The sequence below is a fragment of the Pseudonaja textilis genome, chromosome 1 (genome assembly GCF_049901715.1).
Source record: "Pseudonaja textilis isolate UNSWEBS1 chromosome 1, rPseTex1.2, whole genome shotgun sequence".
In the NCBI taxonomy this organism is placed as follows: Eukaryota; Metazoa; Chordata; class Lepidosauria; order Squamata; family Elapidae; genus Pseudonaja; species Pseudonaja textilis.
Window position 1 is genome coordinate 164353006 of NC_141990.1, and position 25997 is coordinate 164379002.

Sequence of the window (25997 nt, forward strand, 5' to 3'; positions counted from 1 at the left end):
AGAAGAGGCCAGGGATGATTCTCCGGTGCCTCACTCTTGCTGCTTGTTGGTACTGGGCATGCCTTGCACTGGCCTCACTAACGTGAGGGCTGGTGGGATGGGAATGGGATCCAGGAGGAAGGGATGACGGAAAGAGGGATGGACCCACAGCACCCAGGCATAGCTTTAAGAAGCTCAAGGTAGCAGGAGAGGGGGCTGACTCCACTAAACCTCACCCACCCACCCCGGGGGTCAGACTCAGAGAAAGCCGGAGTGCCCTCGCCAAAGATGCTTGCCTGTCAGCCAGTTTCCCCCCACTCAATATCTATCTATCTATCTATCTATCTATCTATCTATCTATCTATCTATCTATCTATCTATCTATCTATCTATCTATCTATCTATCATCTATCTATCTATCTATCTATCTATCTATCTATCTATCTATCTATCTATCTATCTATCATCTATCTCACACTCTCTGTCTCTGCATTTCTTCTCTCTCTCTCTCTTGGAAAGCCATGGCTGGGACAAGCCAGCAAGCTCTCTTTGGGACTCTTGGATATTCCTTTTATTTTTTTTCTTTCTGGAAATCCGGACTGGCTGAGGAATGATTGCCAGCTGCAACAGAGGCTTCCTTTCGGTGACCCTCCCCACTTCTTCTCATCTCATGACCGGTGGCTGTGGCAAGGCTGGGAGGGTGCACACACACAGGTAGACCCTCCTTAAGTGAGCACCAAAGTGCAGCAAAAGCACACAGGTGTGGAGGGCAGCCGCTTGCTTAAGGAAGGTCTTAACAGGATGCAGCTTCTCTCCTGTACTAAGGGCCTGGCATCACCTTGCCATGTCGTCATTGCCAGCCATGGCTTTCAGAGAGAGAGAGAAAGAGACATAGAGAGAGTGGAGAGAGAGATACAGAGAGAAAGGAAGATAGGGAGATGGGGGGAGAGAGATACAGAAAGAGGGGGGAAGAGGGGGAGAGAGAGGGGGAAGATAGGGAGAGGGGGAGAGAGATACTAAGAGAGATACAGAAAGAGGGGAGAGAGATATAGAGAGAGGGAAAGATAGACAGGGAGAGAGAAGGGGAGAGAGGGAGAGAGATACAGAGAGAGAGGAGAAGAGAGGTACAAAGAGAGAGAGAGATACAGAGAGGGGAGAGAGAGATACAAAGAGAGGAGGAGAGAGGGAGGGGTAGAGAAATACAGAGAGACATAGAGAGCGAGACAGAAGGGTTTGTGGCTGAGTAGGCGTGGCTAGGGGTCATGTGACTAGGTGGGAGTGAGTGACATCAAGTTGGCCATGCCCACCCAGATTTTGTGGCTCCCGATGGGGTTTTTTTGGGGTCCAAACAGGTCCAAATGGCTCTTTGAATGTTTAAGGTTGCAGACCCCTGGTCTAGCCTAACAAAGAGAAGGTTTTGGGAGTGGGAGGAGAGACATGATAACTGTCTTCCAGTACTTGAAGGGACTACAACAGAGAAGAGAGGATTGACTAATTCTCCAAAGCACCAGAGGGCAGGATAAGAAGTAATGGGTGGAAGATCATCAAAGAGAAAGCCAACCTAAAACTAAGGAGAAATTTCCTGAGAGTAAAAAAAATCAGTCGAATAACTTACCTCCTGGAGTTGTGCGTGTTCCATCCCTAGAGAATTTCAAAAATAGACTGGATAACTATTTGACTGGGATGGAATAAGGTCTCCTGAGTTGGACTAGAACACCTCTGAGATCCCTTCCAGCCCTATATTTTATGTTCTGTGCTTTATTCCAGAATTCTACCATCATATTAATTTTCTTTTATTTAAAAAAACCAAGTTACTGACTGGTACTGACATATGATAAGTCAATTATATTTTGTCATACATGATTAGGAAGCAAGTGTAGACTATTTGTTAACATGTAGGATTGGGACCAGGGAGTCATAGAAACTCTCTGTGTTTGGGACCTATCAAGCTCATTCAACACAACTTATCTCAAAGGATTATTGCTCTGGACATAAAGCCATGGGAAATGCCTCTGCAAGTTGCCTTGAATTCTTGAAGAATAGGCAAGATATAAATCTATTTAAATCCTCAAAATAGATCAAGTTGTGCTAGAATGCTAAGTATTAAAACAATTAGAATATTAAAACAATTACAACAGTTACTGATTTTATTTTTTCACATGCTTAACCAATTTTCAAGATACTTTGGAATTAAGTCATCCCATAGAGGAATAAAGTTCAGAGCAGAACCTTTTTATTTATGAAATACGTTGGAGTAATCATCATCATGTTTTATTCTGAGTTGCCATATCCAAGTTGCAAAATTCCAAATAAACCGTACGGCAAAAATTAGAGGGTTTTTTATAGTTCTTTGTTGTAAAGTAACAGTCATCTCAATTCTTATCACCTGCATGTGGCAACTACTACTGGTGGCTAAAGATGATGTTGATGGTTGCTGCCATATTGGCAGTACGTATTCAGTTTGGGAAAACTGCTAGCTTAAAGCTCCAAAACAGAAGATAAAATATTGGGTGCAAAGATGTTAACTGAAATTAGGATTTACAGAAGAAAAAAAATCTCATTCAGGAATGGAATTTCTTCATTGCTGGGAGATGGTTTCTTCTATGCTGCAGTGCTGCTATTCAACCATCTATAGTGGAACAGGCTTTTACAATCCAGATTTCCGGAATACTGGAGAGCTTCAGTGAAGAGTTTTGCTACCTAAAAATCATAAAATCCATGAGGAGTACAAATGTTTAACAAAACAAACTAATGAGAATTAGGCAAATTCCATCTAAGTGTCATTTAGAAATTATTTTCAGCAGATTTTTTCCATTAAAAGAATCTATTGTATGGCTAATGCAAAAGATAATTCTGTGTTCAATTTATACAATAATCATTATGACTGGGGGGTGGGGGGTGGGGGGAGAATTAAAGGAGAAAGGACTGATTTGCTGCATTTATTACAAATAACTCATTCAAAAGGTTTAAATACAGTCTCCTTTGAGCTTAGTTGAATGTTTAGTGATTTCTATATGGTTCTTCCTGGCACAGTATGGAAGTGATTTCCCATTACTGTTTTTTGCTATGGTTATGCTCCTCCATCCATTCCCTCTCTAGCTTGCTCTCCTGGTATACTCCTTAAGTTCTAACTAAACTCAGACCCAGTGAGCCAGAGATGCGACCTGCTAAGAACTGAGAGACTTAATTCAGGTTGAATCAAGCAAACAAAAGACCTAGTCTCCCCCACCCCACCCCACCCCAGGTTCAAATTGAACACAAAATGGGGAACACACATATAATAAAATAAAATATATAAGATAAAGCAATTATTCAGAATTTGTTATATATCAATTATATCTTAATGTCAGCCTTGTTAAATATTCTAGACATGAAACCCACCCAGATTAACTAATTCTACCTTATTTTGAGATTACATCAATAGAATCCTGAAAGTCTGAAAATATATTTCTCCCCCTGTTGCCTTTATAGCTCAAGAAATTGGGGAGGGTCCCTTCTGAGATGTTTGCCAAGTCTGTATTCCTTTTGTGGGCTAATCTGTCTCTTATCCAACCATTCATTGCCTTGGCTGTGGCTCTTTCCTTGTCTCCTAAACTCATTCCGTGCGTACCATTGCATTAAACTATGGATTATGCTTCTATATATCAGTGGTGCATAACCAGAATTTAGCCTCTGACCAAAAGCAAAAAGGGGATGGTAATTCTGAATTTTCTTTTCCTACTACTGTGATGTGAGAGCCAGTGTGCTGTAGTGGTTAAGATACTGGATTAGGCCCAGGGAATTCCTGGTTTAATTCTGTTTTCAGCCATGAAAGTTCATTGGGACAGTCACTCTCTTTCAGATCTCAGAGAATTTTTGTGGAGAAAAACTGAATGACAAGGAGCTATGTATACCTCATGAACTGCTGGAGAAAAGGGGCTATAAGCCTAAATAAATAAGTGAATGTTGCAAATGTCCATTAAAATCTTCTGCCCAAGCTTGGTCTTCAAAAAAGTATTAAAAGTTTGCCTGTGATTTAATTTATAAAGAAAAGTGTTTATGGTTGTTTTTCTTTTTCTTTTCTCTACAATTTCTTGCTACATTTCTAATAAACATATAAATTACATTTTTGTTTGTAGGCTTTGTTTTCTCTGGCTCAAGTTAAACTATGAGATGGATAACAAACAAAATGTTTTTCAAGGAAAGAAGAGATATGGAAAGATATAAGTGGTATTGTCAAAACTAATTTGTTTTCTGTTTTCATTTTCTTATCACATACCCTTAATTTCTTCAGTTTATTTTTACTAATTTTCCTTTTCTGAATTTGCATGTTGTTGCTTACCCAGAAACGGTATGGTGAAATAGGTATATGGGTATATATGTACATATTTTTTTATGTATGTATATGGGATTCCCAACCCCTTAACCCCTTCCTTCCACAAAAAAGAAACATATTTTAGGTCTTTGCTACCTAAGGAATCTGTGCTAGTTCAAAGCATGTAAAGAGATCTTCAGTATCAACTGAGTTCAGCAGATGAACATAAGATGAATTCAGCCAATGAGCTTAGTGGAATCCAAATAATCTTTCTTTTTGCAATATAGATGAACTAATTTTTTTTACTTATTTCTGCCCTTGATATTGCGTATTTCCCCATTGGAGAAATATTTATTCCTGCATTCTCTATGCCTATCATGTTAGCCACCAAAAGGATAAGAGCCTACTAAATGGTCCCTTATTCCTGCCATTTGTCAGAAATGGTGTAGGGTCTCCCGTTTGGGTGGGGAGTTGGACTAGATCAGTGGTCGCCAACCAGTGGGCTGGGGACCACTGGGCTGTGAGAAAATTTTGATGGTCCGCAGAAAAATGTCACCTGCAAAGCACCCCCCAAAGCAATTAATCCTGGCTGTGCGGGAACACAAGGGTGTGCCACCCACATGGCCCATAGGAACACAAGGCTTGCGTCACTTGCATTGCGGACAACACAAGGTAGTGAGGGGAAGGAGGAAAGGGCAGAGTGGGAAACTTGCCCCATTCACCCCATGCACCTCACCTGGACAACGAGTTGCTTCTTTCCACTTCTTTCTTCTCCTGCTTTTGGCTGCATGCAAGGAAAACAGCAAAAGTCTTTCTTTCTCTCCTTCAAACTCCGCCAGAAATGAGTCTTTGGGACCCTGCAAGGCATCCTGCTCCAAGAGGCTGTGCCAGCACAACAAGTCTCACTAAGACTCATTTCTCATTTGGGGGAGAGAAAGAAAGGCTTCTGCTGCTTTCCTTGCATGAAGCCAAAAGTCTCTCTCTCTCTCTCCCCCTGAGAACGCAACTGGAGACGGTATCCTGTGATCCCAAATAAAGAATGATCGATTGGTAGGAAAACAGCATGGGGAATTTTCCTGCAGACTTTTTTTGAGATTTTCCCAGGGTCTCTGGTCCACGAGATTTAAAATTATGAGTTTGGTGGTCCCTGAAATCCAAAAGATTGGCATCCCTGGACTAGATGATCTACAAGATCCCTTCCAATTCTGATTATCTGTTATCTTGCTCATGGCAGTTCAAAAATAGTTTTCTTTTATCTTTATGCTGCCATTTAGCAGTTTTATAGATCTTGCAGCCAATCGTATCAGAGTTATCTTGTCTGTCCATTCAGCAAGTTTTCATCATTCTGGGAGGCTTCCTGGAGTAAAATTGAAGAGAGTTATATTTTTTCCTTCTTTTGGTCAGAAAATAAGGAGACATACAGTATGTAGCATCAGGCCATTTGGTGAGTTAATTCTTTTTTCTCTGTTTCTATTGAGAAGGTTTGTATTATTCTAAAATGTGTACAGTATTTTGTTTTTAGCATATTGATCCATCTGCCATCATTTCAGCCTACAATCAAAATTGAAAGTACTGTACTGCATTAAGAGCCTGGTTGCAATACCAATGACACATCATGCTAGCTTCCTAATTTTTAATAGGATCTATAATAGGAATTATGGCTGAGCAATAAGGGAACTTCATCCCATTAAAACATTCAGGTTCATTTGTAAATAATGTACACAGCTAGCAATTTACTTCATTTCTTCTTTGTGGGGAGTAGAGGGGAATATTTTATTGTTTTGTTTGAGCAAAACACCAATTGCATTATGGTGTTTTTTTTCTTGCATGCTCCTTTTGGTTAGCTGAAAAAGGAGTATAAGCTGATAGGATTCCCAGGATTCAGAAAAGGGGCCCAAAAAGGATTGGAAACCATTTCAAATTGCTTGGGGGAGATATGAGTGTAAAAAGTGTGCTATGTGGAAGTGCGCATGTTGTCCTTTCCTTTTCTAAGTAGTGATAGAGAAAGCAACACTGGCAGGATGCAGAGAGAGGAGAGGGAGGAATGTTCTTCTGTTTCTTTTTCTCTCTGAAATGCTGATGAGCTGTGCATTTCCTAGGGGACAAACACTTAGGGGCTAGAGAGGTAAAATGTTCTCACAGACAACAGGAACATAGGAATGAAGAAAGGGGCAGAGAGCAATAACTTTGCTCCCCTGCTGCTATTGTGCGGCTTCACATACATTCTCTTGTTCTAATTATATCAGCAATTCTGTTAAATAGGCTGCTGTCATTTGGTTTGTATTGCAGCTAAGGAATAAGTCTTGGGAAAGAGAAGGTTTTGCCTAAGGCTATCCAGCAGAGAACACCAGAAATCTCAGGATCAGATTTCAATCTCTTTGTCATGTATTAGCTCTTATGGATATGAGTTTTCTGAAAATCAGCAGTCTGCTCTCTATTAAATCAAAATGGTTTTAAAACTAATGGTGACAAGATAGTGAAATACAATACAGGTTACAAAAAAAAGGAGAAAGGGGAACAATCCTATCCTAAATCAATGAGATTTTGCCACATTAAAAATAATTTGCTGCCAGACATTGATTAAGGCTTTCAAGTTGGAGTTTACTCAGTAGGATGCAATAACCAATTCAATGGGACTATGATAAATACCTGTAAATTAGTGAGGAGAGAGATTCCACCATCAACAGCTGCCCTACGGATTAGGTAATTGTCCTGCACAAACTTGGTGTTGTTGTTGGGAAGGTTAATTACCAAGTCTATGTTCCCATCCTTTATGAGCCTGAAAGGAAGCATATATGAGATTAAGAGCTCAAATAAAGCTATCTCCAGTAAATCAAATGCATTTTTTAGAATTCCATCAATACAGGTCTTTGTACTCAGTTGGTAATTTTTTCAACTCTAAAGCTAGATCCAAAGGCATTAAAGCACCTTGAATCTGACTGCTTACAGTCCAACTCAAGATGTTCTAATTTAAAAGCAAACAGTGTGAGACATAAACACAGCAGTGGGTTAAAGTAGAGATGCATCAAACTCATTAAGAAATATTCAGCTCCATAACCCTTAGCTGTAACTCCATAACTCCATAACCCTTAGCTGTAACCATTACAGGCACAACAGCAGCTTAATTTAAAGTAATCTGGGATGATAGATCCATCAGAATGGCAGGAAAGGGGAAAAGTGGTGGCTTCTGCAGTGTTAACTGATCCAGAGCTCCGTTCTCTTAAGAGTCTGGAACCCACCTAAGTTTACCAAAGAAGATAATTGGTAATAGTATTTCAGAATGCTCAGTAGTTACTGTTTGATACTAAAGGAGTCGGTGCGGGCAGATCACGTAATACGAACCCAGCTATATTGACCCCATCTCTCTGATGAAGAGTTCTAAAAAAAGTCAAAAGCTTACAAGTCATTTTCTCTCACAGCTGGTTCTAATGAAAGTTTTGCCCAACTGTAAATATTACCAGTTTTTGGATCTCTTACTGTCTGACTGGAGGAAGTATGGGTTCTGACTTCTCCTTCGAAGGCCAGGCAACTGGAGAAGCAGGTATGCCATTACTATTGAGCCATGTTGAAGTTGCTGGTGTAGCATAAAGCTGCAGAAAGAGATTTATGTACATACATGCATGAGTGTGTCTATGCTGTGTAATGATCAGGAAAAAAAATATTTCATTTAACAATCAGTGGTAGTGTAGGAGATTGAGCAACTGAAAATCAATGACAAGCTTCCTGTTGAGTTTTAATGACAACAGCCTGAGTGGGTGGTGAATCAGTTGCTGCCTTTTTAAAAAGAGGTGTTGTAATATGGTTTGGGAAGTCATAGACGCAACCAGGGATGGGATTCTACCAGTTCGCACCTATTCGCTAGAACCAGTTGTTAACATTCTAAGCAGTTCGGAGAACCAGTTGTTAGAAGAAACTACTGGCCTAATCCTGTAAGGAAGGCAGGAAGGAAACATTCTGGTATTGCTTACAGAAACTGCCTCTCCATTAACCCTTATTACATTCTTGGCAGGACTAGACTTCCTGTCTCAGGAACTTCTCTGGAGTTTTTTTTCCCTCCTTTGCTGGTACTTTGCTTGTGTGGAGTAACCATTCAAAGTTACAATGGCACTGAAAAAGTGACTTATGACCATATTTTCACACTTATGACAACATCCCCACAGTCATGAGAGGCCAGGCAAGGAGATGCGTGCCTCAATGTGAGTGATATTGAGTTGGCCACACCCAGCCAATAACATGACCACCAAGCCATGTCCACCCAGTCACGTGACCACCAAGCCATGCCCACCACCTAAGCCACACCCACAGAACCGGTTGTTAAAAAATTTGAATCCCACCCCTGCACCCAACCCATGTAACATAGTTTATCTCTCCTCCAGTTAGAAACTGGATGACAAAATAAGGGAAAATAAACTAGAAAAATCCATAATACTAATGTTCAGCAGTGATTAAGAGTTTCTTTTTTTGCTGATTTAGTAACAAAGCATTGCTTTATAACTTCTACTATTGGAACTCTGACATTTGGATATTATAAAAGGATGCCATCATTAGATTAGTATCTTTTAGAACAGCAGCCCACAACCTTTTGGGTACCAGGGTCCAGTTCTGTGGAGAGAGGTTTTCCATGGACCAGAGGAGGGGTGTGCTGCCTGCAGCCTGCAGATGCGGCTTCACTTGTTTGCATGGCCCAGTTTCTGGCATGCTGCAAACCAGTGCCGGTCAAGGACAGCGGGTTAGGGACCCCTGTTTTAGAAGATCACTGTTCTCCTACTTGGAAAGGACCGGAAACTTTTAAAACTACCTATTGTCTCCTTGCTACATATACAATAGAGAGTTCTACATATTACATGTATTTTGGCTACTCATATGGTTTGGTGCTAAAGCAATGTGAAAAGTCAGCTATCCCACAAAAGGTTCAGTTCCAATTTTAGTAAGTGTGCACTAGCAGAATAGTAGAAATGTGTAAACAGAAAGCATTTCATGCTGTTGGGCAAAGTTCACTGAAAGACTTCATGAATAGTTTTTGTTCCAGGATCTAGCAAGTGATAAAGGCTATCTGTATCTATGCTGTATCTTTTCTAACAAGACCATTCAATAAGAGTGAAAGAATCTGGGTATCTACAACTGTTGTCAAGAAGTTTTAAATCACATAGACTCTTCAGGTGAGAGAATAAAGTAAGGAACAAACTGATGGTTTTGCCATTTGCCACTTGTCAAAACTCGCCATTCTCCCAGCCTGTCTTCTTGCATCATTGTTGGGATTGTTGGATGGATTCCCACCAGCTGTTGACTTTCTGAGAGAGGTAGACTGGAAAGCTGATCACTTTGCTTAAAAAGTGGGAATCAAAATACAACCAGCTTGTGGGCTCAAACAGGCAATCGATTCAGGTCAAGGATCGACAGTGGAGAGAAAAACTTTTATGCTATTGTATAGCTTTTATTCCCAGGTGGATATCAGTTTAACTCAGAGGTGATCAGAAAGCTAATGTCATTCCATTTATAGGATGAAAAGAATATAATCTAAAGATGAGGAATAGATAGTGTATTGTCCCTTATGCCTGTGGAACCAAGATCTATATGTCAGCCCCGAACAAGTGGACTTTGAAGAGCCAAATCAGGATTTTGTGTTTTACAAAACAGTTTGCAAGTAAATTTGGCACATGTCATTTCAGCTTTTGCCAGCTTGCAGTATAATAACTGATGCAACAGGCTCTTACTTAAAGGTGAAAATGTATCAGAAAAGACTTAGCCACTGGGCACCTCAATGCTCACAGTGCTCTATTATTGCTTACAAAAATAAATGTCAGAAAGGCTAATTTTTCAGTCTAGCCAATATAGTTTTTCTAATAATAATGAAATCATGATATGTACATATTATAAGATCTGAAGTTCCAAAAAATTGTTAATATTTCCTATGCTTTCCCACACAGAACAGCTTTTCCTTTCTCTAATTGCAGTTTGCATATTTCTAAACACATGTGGAACATCTGCCATAGAAGAAACATGTTCAGCCCATGTGATATGTGCTCTGAGTGGAAAGATTTGGATATCACCAAAATCAGGAAAGCCTAGTTATACCAGATATTTGAAGCTGTTCACAGAATAATTCCAAAATGTGTTCATTTTCACTTGCCCATGTACCTTATTGTTACCCAAAGTTTCCAGATTCTATTGTTTATTTCACCTATACTAGTTGAATTTTACATGAAGAGATGAGGGAGAAGAGCAAAATTAGTTTAGTTTACATCTTGTACACCTTGTACAACAAAATTAAATGCCATCTTCAGTGTACGTTGTAACTATAAAAATAAAACACAAACACGCATTCTTCACTTTCTATACAGATGAATTGAAAACCTGATATTGCATTAATATTGCACTATATAGTAGAATTCAAAATCATTCTGGATGAGCCCTTAGCTAACAAGTATAGACTTTCCTGAGTTCTCATACAACAAATAACCTACCTTAAAACCTTGACTATGCAGCTGCTCTGCTTCATAAAGAAATTTTGGGCGGAAGGAATGCTGAAAGAAAAACAAGAGTCAACTAAGCAGAATATTTTTGTTCCACAATGTTTGCAGTGAAGATCATTCACAATATATACAGGAAATCTCTGCTTTTACTACAGGGTACATAGAGAAGCTCTGTGTTAGTCTTTGACATCTGCCTCTTCTTAAAAGGGAATGTCATAGAAAGCTATATAATGCATGAGCTTTATTGTAATGGTAAGCTATTTTACATTAATAAGGTACAAAAGTACTGTCTCAATTGAAGTCCATGTCTCACCAATAAGCTGGGTCCCCTAGAGTCTTAACAAAAAACTATGCCTTTCAAGGCCTTATAACTAGGGAGTCTGGATTATTAGACAACAGAACATTGCTTGGTCACTTGTTCAGGAAAGTTCATAATTCTTTTTCCGGTCTAGCACACATCCACCCCTGGACCCCTGGAACTTAAAGAAAGGAAGAAGAGAAGAGAAAAAATGGGCAAGAACAGAGACTATATCATGGGAAAGCTCAAATTTAATTTGAAACATTTAGTAGAAACTGACAAAAGTATAGGTCTCTCTTCTTTATAGTAACACCTAGAAACTTACTTTTTTAAACAAATAAAAGTTAGACCCTAAAGTGGCTAAAAATGAACTATATTTTATACTGGAAGTGCCAAATGAAGCAAGCTGTGTAACAAGAATATGCAGGTTACTAACAACAACAAAAAACTGTTTCTGCTACCAGCCTGACCCTTTTAGCATAAAAATGTGCATAACCATGTACCATTATGATGTCTTATCACATAAGTCTCTGTACATCTTGCCCTACTTTATGTACCTATTAACTCCAATTTCCCCAAGAGGCCACTTGTGTTAACTATTGTTATCTGGTGTGGAAAATGGCTGGTGAAAAATAATGAGAATGCAGTGGTGCAAATATAAAGGGTAGCAGGTTAGGGTTAGAGCTAGAAGGCACCTACGACCTCCTCTGTAATAAAAGATGGCTGCTAGTTTATGTAGAAATACAAAGTTGTCATTATTATTGTTGTCATCCTCATCATCCAAATTATTTTTTATTAAGTGAATTATTTCTGTTGTTTAGCAAGATCTTTCTACTATTGTTCAGATCTTCCTAACCAACAGGTCAAAAAGCAGCAGATGCTGACTTTCAAATTAAAAGCATTTCACCTGAGTTTTAACAAAGAGTGAGGATTTCAAAAAACTATTTATTCTGCTAGTTAGATTTGGCACAGGTTTACAGTGAGAAACCCTAACAAGTATAGCAAGGAATTTGTAAGGGAAAATGAGCCAATTGTAGTTTCAAGGGTCATTTCTTGAGAAGACATTTCTGCTCTCTAAATTAAGAGGAAAAAATAAATATCTAACGATGGAGTTGGAAGCTTCTCAACTTTGGAATAACTCTGCCTTCTGATCTGGACTTTCATAATAGGATGATAAACTTCTATCAAACATTACTGAACACTTATAAAAGAGATTGAGAGAGGGAGAGGGAGAGGAGGATTATAGTAGTCATCAAACCTGTCCTAGATGTCAAGATTGATTGAAAGTATCTGAAGTAGAAATCACTCACTTCTAAAAAGTGAGTTACATTAACTTGGCTTAGAACTGCAAGCTATTGGGGTTCTATTTTAAAATGAACATTCTCATTTCCTTCAACTTCCTTTTCATACACTGTATAATTATCCTATGAATAGAGGCTCCTCAGCTGATTTTGGTTTTTGTGGAACTATGCTAGTTCAGTTCGGACTAAAAGCAGTATTAGCTTTTCCTACTGCACTTGTTAAACAACTGTAGCTGTAAGTTGAATATAAAATCAAGCAAATCAAGCATGTATGTATGTATGTATGTATGTATGTATGTATATTATTCAGCTTTGGTCAGGTATTTCCCGTCATTATAGTTATGCTTTTAAAGTTGTAGCAATGTTTCGGCAGAATCTCATCTGCCATCATCAGGCTTCTGTATTGTGTTCGTCTGTATATATAGTGTTCGTCTATATATATAGATTAATCAACAAACTCATCTTTATGCACTTCCAATTATAGTTTGTCCTGAAATCATTTTTTCTCAGGGATTGAAGAGTCTAGTTAATGGAGTGATTCATGCTGCATCTTCTTCAGCTTCACACTTCTTTTTGTAAAACCAGCTGCAAAGGCTGCAGCTTGTAGCAGAGGCCTGCTCACTGATCGGAAGGTGGCCTAACCTAACCCTTTCCTCCAGCACCACAAATTCAGTCTCTTTACAAGTTAGAGATGTCTTTTTAAAATCTTATTTGGAACCTCATCCCTGTACCTCTTCTCAATATGCCTCAGACATTAGTGGTTTTTTTTTAATATTGATGCATAAATTATAAAATCTATTCAGAGCATGTCCCCAATTGTACTATACCCAGAAGCAGCAAGCTCATATTTAGTTCCTGCAGCAATATATCATACCTAGTTTGCCTAATACAGGATAACTGACAATTGTCCAGACATTCAACCATATACTGCCTGGCATTGGGCAGAAGATTTTACTAGATAATCTTAAAAGTCCCTTCCAGCACTTACATTCTATATTTGTCAAGTGATTCAGGAACAGACCCTAATTACTCAAGGTTTAAAGATGAAGCATTTCCTGCATGTTGTAAACATGTTACAGTTAGCATTACTTTACCACAGGGATACTGCTGCTGCATGTCTTCAATAAACCTTACTAAATAGTCTATTTAAGAAAGATAATAAAACAACTAGTCAACTAGTATGTTTTTCTTAAATGTCAGGTTTTCCTCATCTTCCTTTATCTAAACCAGGATTCTCCAAAGTAGTCAATATGGACCCCCAAGGATCAATGGGACTATCCAAGGGTTGTTAACATTGTTATTTGTAGAACTGTTAGTTAAAATAACGTTTATTAAATTATTTTCATATAATAAATGTTTGGTGGGTCAATGAACAATCTGAAATTTCATAAAGGGGTTGATTAAAAGTTGGGGATTCCTGATCTAAAATCAAGGACATAAAGATGATATAATGGTTAGAATGGAATATTATAGGCAAACTCTGCCCACAGCCTTGAGTGTGATCCTGATGGGACTCAAGGTTCTTAGACTTCCATCCTTCCAAGGTCAGTAAAATGAGGGCCCAGATTGTTGGAGGCAATATGCTGACATTGTGAATTGCCCAGGGAATGCTGTAAAGTACTATGGGGCAATATATAGGTCTAAATGATATTGCTATTGGAATCTGAATGGGAATATCTTCCAATTCAATTAAATTGAGTCAAATTGCTTGCCCTTTTGGTTAATAATACTTATAGCAGATCAGGGCAGAGCATCAATGTATGTTTGTTGTAAATACAGGGCACATACTTTAATATACTCTCTTCTCTCCCATGTACTATTATGTCACTTCAAATTTGATGCAGTAAAGCAAAACATGTCTCCATTTCTGCTCCTGGCAAATCTTGGGCTCACCTTGCTTTTGTGTAAAGTATACAAGGGGACCTCCCTGACTTGGCCTATATTCCTAATTATTTCACTTTTAGATATATTCAAAAATATTTGAAGGGAAACCAAATATTCCTCACCATAAGAGAGTCAAGTGGAAAGGATATTTCATTGTCCACTGTCATGAAAGTAATCACAGTAATGGCTAATGGCACTACAAAACCAACCTACCCAACCTGCATCTATCATTCCTGCTTCAGTCATTCCCATTTGTTACTTATCAGCCATAAAAGTCAATATTGTTGTTATTATTATTCCTATTATTTATTTATTTACATTTATTAACTGCCTAATTCTAATGGATTCTGCTCAGTCTATTTGCGGGCTATTAAACTTTGGTTCATTTTATATTCATTAATAACAGAATTCTATCTGACAAGTTATACAGTCTACCATTAGTTTTACTAACTTATCCATTTTTATTCTAAAATTTGGTTGAGCCACTGCTTTTTTAAAAAGAAAAATCAAATTTCATCTGCCTTAAAATTGGATTAACTTTTATTTTCCTGAGGCGTCCTAAGCACAAGCAGTTAAATGAAGAAAAACTAAAAAGGCAAGTTAATAATGTAGTTGATTTCACACCCTGACACTTATTTCTACTTCCCATGACCTTAGGACATTTCCAGACAGACCTATACTTTCATCATGCAGAGTAGATGCAATGCTCATTAATCATCACTAGGGGATTAGCCAAAAGGGCAAGCAATTTGACTGGGCATCCTCTATCAGCAGGTCAAGCATAGCACCTTCATAATGACTGATAGACCACTATTATTTGGGCAGTAGCATCTGCTCTGTGGAGCATACTGGAATATGTGGCAGAGCTCAACAGCTGGAGCAACAGAGCTTATAGTGATAAGAATTGCTTCTAGCCCATTTGTAAAATATTGAATGACTCTAAAGTGAACAGCAGGGACTAACATAATGAACTATTTTGCTTGAGAGGAATATCCGATCGTATCAAGGTTGGGTGACAATATAATTCATTTAAAGGATGAATTAATTGCCAAGCAAACTTCCTGAGCTTATTCTCTCAGGGGTGGGAATGACTTTAAACCTGTTTAAAGTTATAAGGTAGCATGCATAGACATTTTCATTAGTGATTGGCTAGTTGAACCCAGTTTTTTATCCCTTCAATCACCTGTTTCTCAGAGAAGTAAATAAATGGTAAGGATTTAATTCTTGTACTAGAACTGTTACCTTATAGATCAGTGGCGGGATTCAAATTGTTTTACTACCGGTTCTGTGGGTGTGGCTGGGGAAAGATACTGTAAAATCTCCAGTCAGAGGTGGTATTTGCCGGTTCTCCGAACTACTCAAAATTTCTGCTACTGGTTCTCCAGAACTGGTCAGAACCTGCTGAATACCACCTCTGTTATAGACATACTTGAGAAGGTATTTGACCCTATTGTTTGCTTGTTTTTGCTCTTCTCTCAGGTCAGTTTCCTGTTGCTAAAAGTTGGGGGCCTAATTCTCTTATCCTTTCTTGCTGTCTACAGTAATCATTCAAGATTGGGAAGTCAGTATTATTGTTAATTATTTTCTTATTGACTTTATGCGGGGTATAAGCTTATTACGAGCACAGCAGGAGGATTGTAAAAGGCCATCAATTGTTTTTATGAGACCCCTAGCATTTTCCAATCTCAGATCCAGTGACTGATCATTTGGAAAACAGACACAGAGGCCTTGAGGAGATTTATTAATGTATCACCGTTCTTCTGTATCTTCTGCAGCTTGTAATTACCCTGAGGCAGCGAAGAAGCATTGCAGGAAGAGAGGGGTGGGCAGCCTTGTAAGAGGGGGGGTTGGAGATTGAGGATTACTTTTATTTTGCAAAATGAGTATTCTCAGGTTTCATTCAAATATGTGGGTGTGTCAAAATAGTCTTAGATAAGATATGATCTGTGGGAATATTCAGGAGTGCTATTGCCCTTGTTGGTATCTGCTATGTAACCCAGACTATTTAGTATGCTAAAACAAATAGGATTTGGATTTTTCTGGATAGAAAAAACTTCCATTTGAATGAACAATAACAGTTACAAAATGTAGGAGGAAACCTATTAACTTTTATTGTATGAAATAATTGAAATATTAGTTAATAGTTCTAATACATCTCCCCTTAGCTGGAGCAAAGACATGATTTTTCACAGGGATTAAGGTTTCCACCCCCACCTTCACTCTAATTAACAAGGATATTATAAGCATATACTCTACTCTCTGAACTGTGGGCCCTTTCTTACTTAGAACATTAATGGAAATTCTGCTAAGACAGTGTTTCATATTTTAAAAAGATTACCCTAAGTCAGTTCCTGCACCATCCATAGATTGGTACACAGCATTTGAATTGTATACTTCTCAGAATTTGATGGAAACAGTTCTTTGCTCAAAAACATTTCATGGTAAATATTACCAGTCAGGAATATTTTATGGCAAAGCATATTTTAAAAATATTTTTATGTCAATTAAAAATATTGATGATGCAACAGAACACAGCAACAACAAGAACCAGAAATAGATTGACCTCTCTCTTTTACAATCACATGTCTTTGCTCAAAGCTGCAGCAGCTCACCTGGACTCCAAGCAGAATTCCTTTCCGTGGCAACTTAAACCCTGCAGAGAGCATTGCTTTCAGGAAGGCTGAGTGAACATTTTCTCCAAAGCCAGCCACCTGGGCATTGGGGGAGGGTGGGGCAGAAAAAGAGGGCCAAAAGAGATAAAGAAGATAGTTTGATCAAGGACAATAACATTTTTAAAAAGGATCATTTTTCCTCTTTTCTCTTATTTGTAGCTCTTGAACCAGCCAGAAACCGGCAGATCAGCAGAGATGAATCTTATATTTTAATTAAGCATTAATGAAGGAATAAGGAATATGTTACTTTCAAACAGCACACCATGGAGCAACTTAAATGGATCCATCTATGAATGATGTAGATGCCAAGCACAGCTCTGGTTCATAAGCATGACTACATTCCACAGAACATTGATACTACTTAATGCTTAAATAACAGTGAGGGTTATAAATGCTTCTCTGGGCCCATAAATGAATGATATTGCCTGCCATAAGAATGCAGAATTGCTTAGGGAGCATAGACTTGATTATTTGAGAAGCTGTTTCAGCTGAAGACAACACACAAAAAGTATAGGTTGGAAGTAAAGGAATGAAATGCATTTTGCATATAGCTTAATATGCCAGATTTAAAGGATTAGTGGCTGAGAATTTAAACAATAATCCAACTCCCAGAAAATTAAGGATGTAATAGGGACAAGTAATAAAAAAAATAGCAAGGTTGATGCCCAATGTCAGTTTCTGTGCATTTTGATAAATTGTTCAAAAAATTAGTCCAACCAATGATATTTAAGTTCCTTCCAAGTTATATAGTCCAGGGGTCACCAACCTTTTGGACCTGCGGGACCACCAAACTCATAATTTTAAATCCCGTGGACCAGAGACCCTGGAAAAATCCCCCAAAAAGTCTGCAGGAAAATTCCCCACCCCGTTTTCCTACCATCAATCATTCTTTATTTGGGATCACAGGATACCATCTCCAGCTCTGTTCTCAGGGAGGGAGGGAGAGAAAGAAAGAGAGAGAGAGACTTTTGGCTTCATGCAAGGAAAGCAGCAGCAGCAGCAGAAGCAGCAGAAGTCTTTCTTTCTCTCCCCCAAACTCCACCAGAAACGAGTCTTTGTAAGACTTATCATGCCAGCCTCTTGGAGCAGGATGCCTTGCAGGGTCCCAAAGACTCATTTCTGGTGGAGTTTGGGGGAGAGAAAGAAAGACTTTTGTTGCTTTACTTATGTGCAGCCAAAAGAAGAAAGAAGTGGAAAGAAGCAGCCTGGTGGCCAGGCCAGGCGCGTGGGGCACGTGAGGCAAGTTTTCCCCCTCCACCCTTTCCCCCCCTCCCCTCACTACCTCATGTTGTTTGCAATGCAAGTGCCATAGCCTTTTTTTTTTCCTGCACAGCATGGATCAATTGCTTTGTGGGTGACATTTCTCTGTGGACCACCAAAAATTTTTCGCAGACCACCAGTGGTCCCTGGCCCACTGGTTGGCGACTACTGATATAGTCTATGTGATGGGTTATCCTTCAATTTCTTTGCTTTTATTTGATAGAATTTGAATTTTACTGCAGGTATTGTTTTGCAATCAACTGATAAAAGAGAATAACAAATCAATTGCACAATGATGAAACCAGCAGTAGCACCTGCTAGTATATCTTTTTATGAAGGAGTGATTAGAGGCATCATTCACTGCTGAACGCCAAGCATTAATGCTTTAGACAGTACATTATATTGTAGAAATATGCAAACATTTCACAAATCATGGCCATGTCCTCAGTTTAGGTAGTTTATCAATAGTATTTCATAAATTTTCTTTCTAAAACAGTGAGACATCCTGCACTATCTACATAGTTTCAGTGCCTTAGGAAGAGAAAGAAGTAAGGATGTAGGTTTCCTTTGTAAGAGGACATTGTTAAAGCAGTAGAATGGAGCTAGACAAACAGAAAAAGTACCAAGCTCCAGGCAATATTCTAAAAGGAACAAAACAGAAGCTTTACTAATGGAACTGTTCTGGCTTGCAAAATTTTACATCAAATTGCTCTTCTACCTCTCCCTTAAATATTTCAGGTTCATGTATTACACTGCTCTATAAATTACACTTTATAAATCATGATCGTTTAGGAGATATAATATGCTATATAATATCAAACCCAGAAAAAATAATTTTGAATATAATGGGCCCCAATAATTAAGTTTTATGCAACTTTCAAAATAGAAATGATCAAGCTTGTATATTAAATATTGAGAAGGGGAAAGGAAACATTATCTCAATAGTTACTGCTATTGGCACTTATAAGTGGTTGGAAGTTCCTATTTAAATCTAAGCTCATTCTGTTTCTACAGCTATTCATATCCATTCATTTAAAATGCATTTGTAGAATAAAGTGACTGTTTTACCAGTGGAGAGTTATTACCTTCTATTCACTGGCAAGAAAGACCTTCATAATTTTCCTATTTTATGGCAATTGTGAATATGGATCTTTCTAACTCATAAAAGTTAATAATCTCTCCTTTATGACTAAAATATTCTTTCTCACTATCTAACACTTAGAAAAATAATCTTCATCCCCTTTTTTCTTTTGTTTCTGATGAAATCAAGCCCCTTCAAAAAGTTAGAAGGGCAATCAGCTTTTTTCTCTCCATTAACTATCCTCAAAGCAAAATTTGCTGCAGTTGTGACTTGAGTTCAATTTCAGCAGCAAGAGTGATAATGATAATAATAAAATTCTTGAAAGATATAGGACATATTCTAGTATTAGCTATACAATATTATAATTTCATGTGGCCTTTATATGTGAAAAATGGATGTTGTAATTCAATCAAGTTCACTATAATTATACTGCAATCCTATAATACACTTTGGGAACTAATCTATTATTGAATAGAACTGTGTTTATCACATATTTGAAGCACTTGGGCGTCAATGTGTTTAGAATCATAAAGGTCAATATAATGATCTCTTCATTTCAATTTACAGCATACTCTAATTTATTTATAATATTTTATCAGTCCTTATTGACTTTAAAACTAATTCCCATATAAATTTAATCACCATATTCACTCAAGCCAAAACTAATCATAGCTATGTTGCAAGTATAGAAAAATTCCTGAGGAAATATAAACTGTGCCCATTTCTGAGACCACACACATAATGCAGATATATGTGATATGTCAGGTAATTTTTCTCTTTGAATAATGTTTACTACAATGATAATGGTAGAATTATGCAAATTCTTCTTTCTGATTTAGTATATATTATTGCATATCAGTCAGATGCACCAGTTTATATTGATGCTGTGTAGCTCAGTCATAATAAAGCTGGAAGAAACCTTGGCAGTCTATTTGCATTGTTTTCAATGGTATCCCTATTTGAATACATGTAGACACTCAAATCCCAAAACACAGACTGTTATCATGCTTAAACACCATTACCAAGTTAATAGCAACAGCTGGAAGTCAGCAGAAGTAGCCTACAGTACTGCGTTCTAACCACTGTGCCTGTTCTGACCCAACCCTGTTATCAGCAAGAAAATCTCAAACAAACGCAGCGACTCAAGCCTTCTCAGCTTTAACCTACAAATAACTTCTTTGTAGATAAAAGATAGCTTGCAACCAATTAGTCCAACCAAAAAGCCTTGACAGAATTCTTCAAATAAGCCGGAGTCTCCACGCACAATGCTGAGTCCTTAGAACATTTTTGCTTTCTGCAAAAGCAAAAACCTTTTGAAACCAGGCTTATATTCCCTGGAGGGAGGGGCCATTACATTGCATCTTTACTTCTGAGTCACCTGTGCTGCTCCACTGTTCTCTTCTACAAATCATCCTGCGCTCACGCACACTTGGCACAGGCTCCTCGGGAACCTCCTCATCATTGCTGCCAGCCCCCACAATCCCTGAAGGCAACAGTCCACTCCCGGATGGACCTGGCCCCTCATCAGAGTCATCGCTCTCCTCAGCCATCTGCACCTGCTGCCGGACAACAGTGCCACTGTGCAGTGCACATTGCACATTGTAAAATATACATGCAATAACATTCATTTCCTCCCATCCTCAATTTGGAGTACCTTTCACAAAAACCTAAATATGCAGTCACTGAATTAGTGAGATTTAAAAGAATGGAAATTTGGAACAGCTGAAAAAGTTTAATGAAAATATTCAGCTCAAATGTTGAACTTGTTTACCATATTCCTAGACAGATGAAATCCACCATCCACCATTGGGTAGCATGATGAAGAATCTACTTTGGGTGATTTTACACCATTTGCAATCCTAAACTATAGACAAGTACTGGTATTGTGCTAAGAGTAGACTGCTCCTGGACCAGGCATATTTGGGGCTATATATTTGACTGAAACCAAATAAAATCTGGAATCCTCCTAAGGTTATATATTTTGGATTCTAACAATAGAAAAGATTCCTGTAGAATACATGAAGTAGTTTTTTTCCACATCCTACATCATGCATCATGATTTAACAAAGAAATCATAAACATGTCTCCCAGATTTTGTTATCCTGATGTTGCTTTCACATTCAAGTTCAACAACAACCCTGAGAGGTATGGTGGGCTGAGAGAAAGTGGCTGGCCCAAGGTCATCCAGCTGGTATCATGGCTAATGCAGAACTTAACTCACAGGCTTTCTAACCTGGTGCCTTAACCACTAAACCAAACTGACTAAAACCAATTTGTTTGTTGTTAGAACAAAGATGTTCTAAAGTCTGATGTAGCCTCTGGAAACTGATGTAGATTTTATACCATTGAGGCTATATATTCTATGATATCAAGAAATATTTCATAAAATATTATGTCTGTTATTCTAAAATATTTACTGAAAGTTGATGCTCTTCTATGTGCTGGGAGTGGAGGGAAGAGAAGAGAGAAACCAAATTTTTGGAAGATCTACTTTAAAGAGATAGGACTCAAACACTAACGAAGGGGGACATCCAGTGGTCAAACAAGTTACATTCTGCCAGATGAGTTTGATATTTTTTTATGTGAAAGGCTGTTTTCAGATAATAAAAAAGTTCTAAATTGGGTTTTTTTCTCACTTCAAAGATTGATTCAGTAAAAAAACAAAAACAAAGCAAATTCATAATAAAAATATCACTCATGTAGTGTCATGTAAAGGTGGCCTGTTCTCCAAGAATCTTTTTCTGGATATTCTGACCCAAGTTCAATAGAAATTACTGGGCTCTGTGAGAAAACATTATAAAAGTTGATACCTCCCCAGTGGATGCCATTTCACATCGTAGAATAGGGTCAACATCTCTCAAACGGGGCCAGGAGAACATTGGAGCCTAGAAAATGAGAAAGAAATGTGAATTCATTTGCAACATTAATTCTCCAACTACAGTAAACTGAAGCTGCAAGATATAAGGGGCAACATTTTGGTATCCAGAACCTGGTTTGACATTTTGGAAGAGTAGGAAAAATATTTCTATTTCTGTTTCCTCAAGATCACAAGAAGTGATAGTACCACTGTATACTGCACGAGTGATGCCACACTTGGAATACTGCATTGCTACTATACAAAAGAGTGCAGAGAAGAGCAACAATGATGATAAGGGGTCTGAAGGCTAAACCATATGCTAAGCATCTAAGGTATGACTAGAGTAACAAGGAGAAGGATTAGGGATGACATGACAGCTATCTTCCAGTACTTGAGGGGCAGCCACAAAGACAAGGTTTGACTTATCTTCCAAAGCACCTGAAGGCAGGACAAGAAGCAACGGGTGGCGGCTTGTTAAAGAGAGATCCAACCGGGAACTAAGGAGAAATTTCCTGATAGTAAAAAGAATTAATCAATAGAAGAGCTCTCCTCCTGGAATTGTGGGTGCTCTATTGTTGGAGGTTCTCAAGAAAAGATTGATCATCTATTTCTTCAGGATGGTATAAGGTCTCCTGCCTTGGGCAGGGGGATCTCTGTATTTTATGTATTCTAGTACAATTTAGAATGTGTATTATTCAAAGTTATAGAATAGAATAGAATAGAATAGAATAGAATAGAATAGAATAGAATAGAATAGAATAGAATAGAATACTTTATTGGCCAAGTGTGATTGGACACACAAGGAATTTGTTTTGGTGTAAATACTCTCAGTATAAAGAAAATAAAAGTTTTAGGGTTTTTTAAAATCCCAGACAGAGGGCAGAATGTGCTGGACAAATCCAATTGTGTCTCAAATTGTCCCTCAAAGATTGAACTTATTCTCAAAGAGAATCAGGGATAGCAGCTGATGCCACTACTAGCAAATGATAGTGGGAAAGGGGGTAGAAGGGAAATGGTCCTGACATTAAATCCTGACACTGTACCATTATACTTCCTTAATAATGGATAACGCCAACTATCCATCCCCATGTGCCTGTGTCTATGTGAGGCATACATTACATACAGTAAATACATAGGGTGTATATATTAAGCCCAGCATTGTCTCAGATGCATAACAGATACTAGCATCATTCCATGGTGGATAATCAAAGAAATGAGGCAGTAATATGGCAACAATATGACTGTGACTATAGCATTCAAAATATTGGTACAGAGTAAACCACATATTTTATCCAAATCTTGACTCATCTGTTGTCCACTGAGACATTTATCAACTATATCAATTTCTGAAGGTTTCCTTGCAGGCCCTTTCCCACCATTTGCTTTGAATGACACAATTAAGGAGGGGGGAAAGAGGAGATGTAACTGCCAAGCTAATCCATCCCAGAAACGCAGTTATATCTCCCATTTTGTGACTATGAAAAAAGATGGAAGGATATCATGGACTTTTCCATTTTTGATAAGTCTGCCTTCTGGCAAGATATTCTGGGGGAAGATTCTTTCCTCTGATGATAAAGCAACTCCAAACTGGAAAGAAGATATGATTGGGGTGCTCATCAAAGCATTGCAGGAGAAGATAAAATAAATTCATAATAATGTATTTATGATTCAACAAATTTTCCCATAGGGACACTTCAGAAATTTTAATTTTTTTCTGGCATTTTAATAATTATTATTGCTGTGGGCATTTACAAGCATTTTTGGATTCCTAAGAAAGGTTTTGTTTAGAACAGAAGGATTTCCATGCAAATCACTGTGATATTACAATACCTATTTCACAATGGGGAGCAATCAGGGATAAATTTATCCTTTTCTGGAGGTTGGCATTCAGCTTAAAATATTAAGGGTAGTAATTTACTGAAAAGGGCCCATCAACTATTATTGAAGGTTTCCAATCCTCAATGAAACACTAAACAAGAGACCAACTTGAACAGTTTGTAACTTCCAAAGTAAACCCCTATTTTGACCCACAAAGAAAATTATATAGCGTAACCTACCAAATATTTCATGACATTTTGTTTTCAGTCATTAGCTCTCAACTAAAATGCAAAGTGTCTTGAACACACGGTGTATTATATAGAGGGATATTGATTGTGCACACCTGCTTCATTTAGATAGAAGCAATTTTACTAAGAGTGAAGAGTGTTTACAGGGACACTGAGTTATCCATTTTCCAAATGTCATATACTATTCATTAAACTTACCCTTTGTTTCAATGTACATACTCTGTTAATATGCATTTGATTTGGAAGTCTGATTGTGGTTTTTAATGTGGTACTCAGCACAGTGTATATCGATGGGGAGGATTATTTTACCTATTTCTTCTCCCCAATTAAATGAATGGATAAAAAAGATTTTAACCTTGTGAAGTTACATTTATAAGCCACATACTTGTAATTACTAATGATTCTACATCACTTCACATATACCTTAATGCCCACATAATTTGATGGAATCATAGGATTTGTCAATGCAGGAAGGGAGGATTCATGAATTTGTTCCTGAGTCATCACTTTTGTGGCCACATCAATGAAATCCAGGCCAAGGGACTTGGATATAAATGGAATAGATCGTGATGCTCTCAAGTTACACTCTATCACCTACAAGAGAGATGGGAAACATCTTTAACAATTGCTTATATATTGATTGCGAAGAAAGATAAATACCATGTTTATACCCATAACTATTTATAACCTTACAAATTCTGGACATTATTAGAATATTTATCAATCTTCCTCTAGCCTCCTGCCTACACACATTAATAAAACGACAGAATTTACCTACATTCACTATGGATACATACAGTAATATCATGGACAAAAGTGTTTTAAATGCCCAGCATTTTCTGAGATTACATTCATTCAAGATGCTCACTAATAGTCTCCAAATTGTTAATCAATACTGAAAAACATTTCCAGCATGGTTTTTATTATTTCCCAAATCTATACAAATTACATCTTCCAGCAAATATAACAAGATTAGAAGATAAATACTGTAGATGAAGTATATAACAATAAAGATACAAAACAGTGACAAAAGGATTATCAAAGGACAGGAATAGAATTGAGTCATAAGCTTTGGCTTCATTGTGATCACTCTGAAGTTTCAGCTTGCCATATTCAAGCAAGAACATGTGTTTGTAAAAGCAGCTCTTTATATATGATGAAGGTATTGTACAGGCTTACCAATAATACATGCAATAGCATAAATTTGTTTTTCTTTTCTTTTTCCAACTGATGCCATAGATTTCTGGTAGGGGGGCTGTGAAATGGAACCATTTACTGAAGCAGGCCTTCAGCATATCCATAGTGAGAGAGGGTGTGACAGTGCCTAAACTGCTTTCCTGGATTTTAGTGGAAGATATTAGAGCTGAGGGTAGTGGAACAAACCCAATGCAATTTTAACAACTGACTTCAACCAACAACCATATTTTTTTAAAAAAATACACACATTAGCTGTAGGTTGGAGAAAACCTAAGAAGTGTTATAGTCAGGAACAGACAGCTATAATACTTCTCTACTGTTGTCTATGATAACCTGAACAAGTGTAGTTTTCATGAAAATCAGGGAGAAACGGAAGAACTAAATTCCCCCTCTCCAGCTCTTTGCAGTCCTGATATTCTTCCCTCTCCCATTTCTACAGTTAATATTGTATCTAACAGAGTAGTAGCTGAACCATCCCATAAGCAAGAATACCTGGAAGACAAATGTCCTCTTTGCATTTTCTTCTATCCTATTTATTTTTGAGCAATCCATAATAACCCAAGATAGCAAAATAGCAAGCTCTGTATATTGCAGAGTCAAACTTCTGCCATGCCAATAAGATGAGTCGCTTATAA

At 37.9% G+C, this 25997-nt stretch overlaps 1 protein-coding gene across 1 annotated transcript in view; it reads right to left on the reverse strand.

Annotated features, from left to right (window-relative positions):
• Positions 1 to 2111: 2111 nt before the first annotated feature.
• CPS1 (carbamoyl-phosphate synthase 1) overlaps positions 2112 to 25997 on the reverse strand; it is a 137560-nt gene continuing 113674 nt past the window's right edge. Inside the window, exons 31-37 of the mRNA XM_087923032.1 lie at positions 24589 to 24759; positions 22053 to 22127; positions 16842 to 16940; positions 10738 to 10797; positions 7751 to 7863; positions 6923 to 7052; positions 2112 to 2679 (exon numbers count right to left, since the gene is read on the reverse strand). Of these exons, the coding sequence (XP_087779158.1) occupies positions 2581 to 2679; positions 6923 to 7052; positions 7751 to 7863; positions 10738 to 10797; positions 16842 to 16940; positions 22053 to 22127; positions 24589 to 24759 (747 nt within the window). The 3' untranslated portion in view covers positions 2112 to 2580. The remainder of the gene's footprint in view (positions 2680 to 6922; positions 7053 to 7750; positions 7864 to 10737; positions 10798 to 16841; positions 16941 to 22052; positions 22128 to 24588; positions 24760 to 25997) is intronic.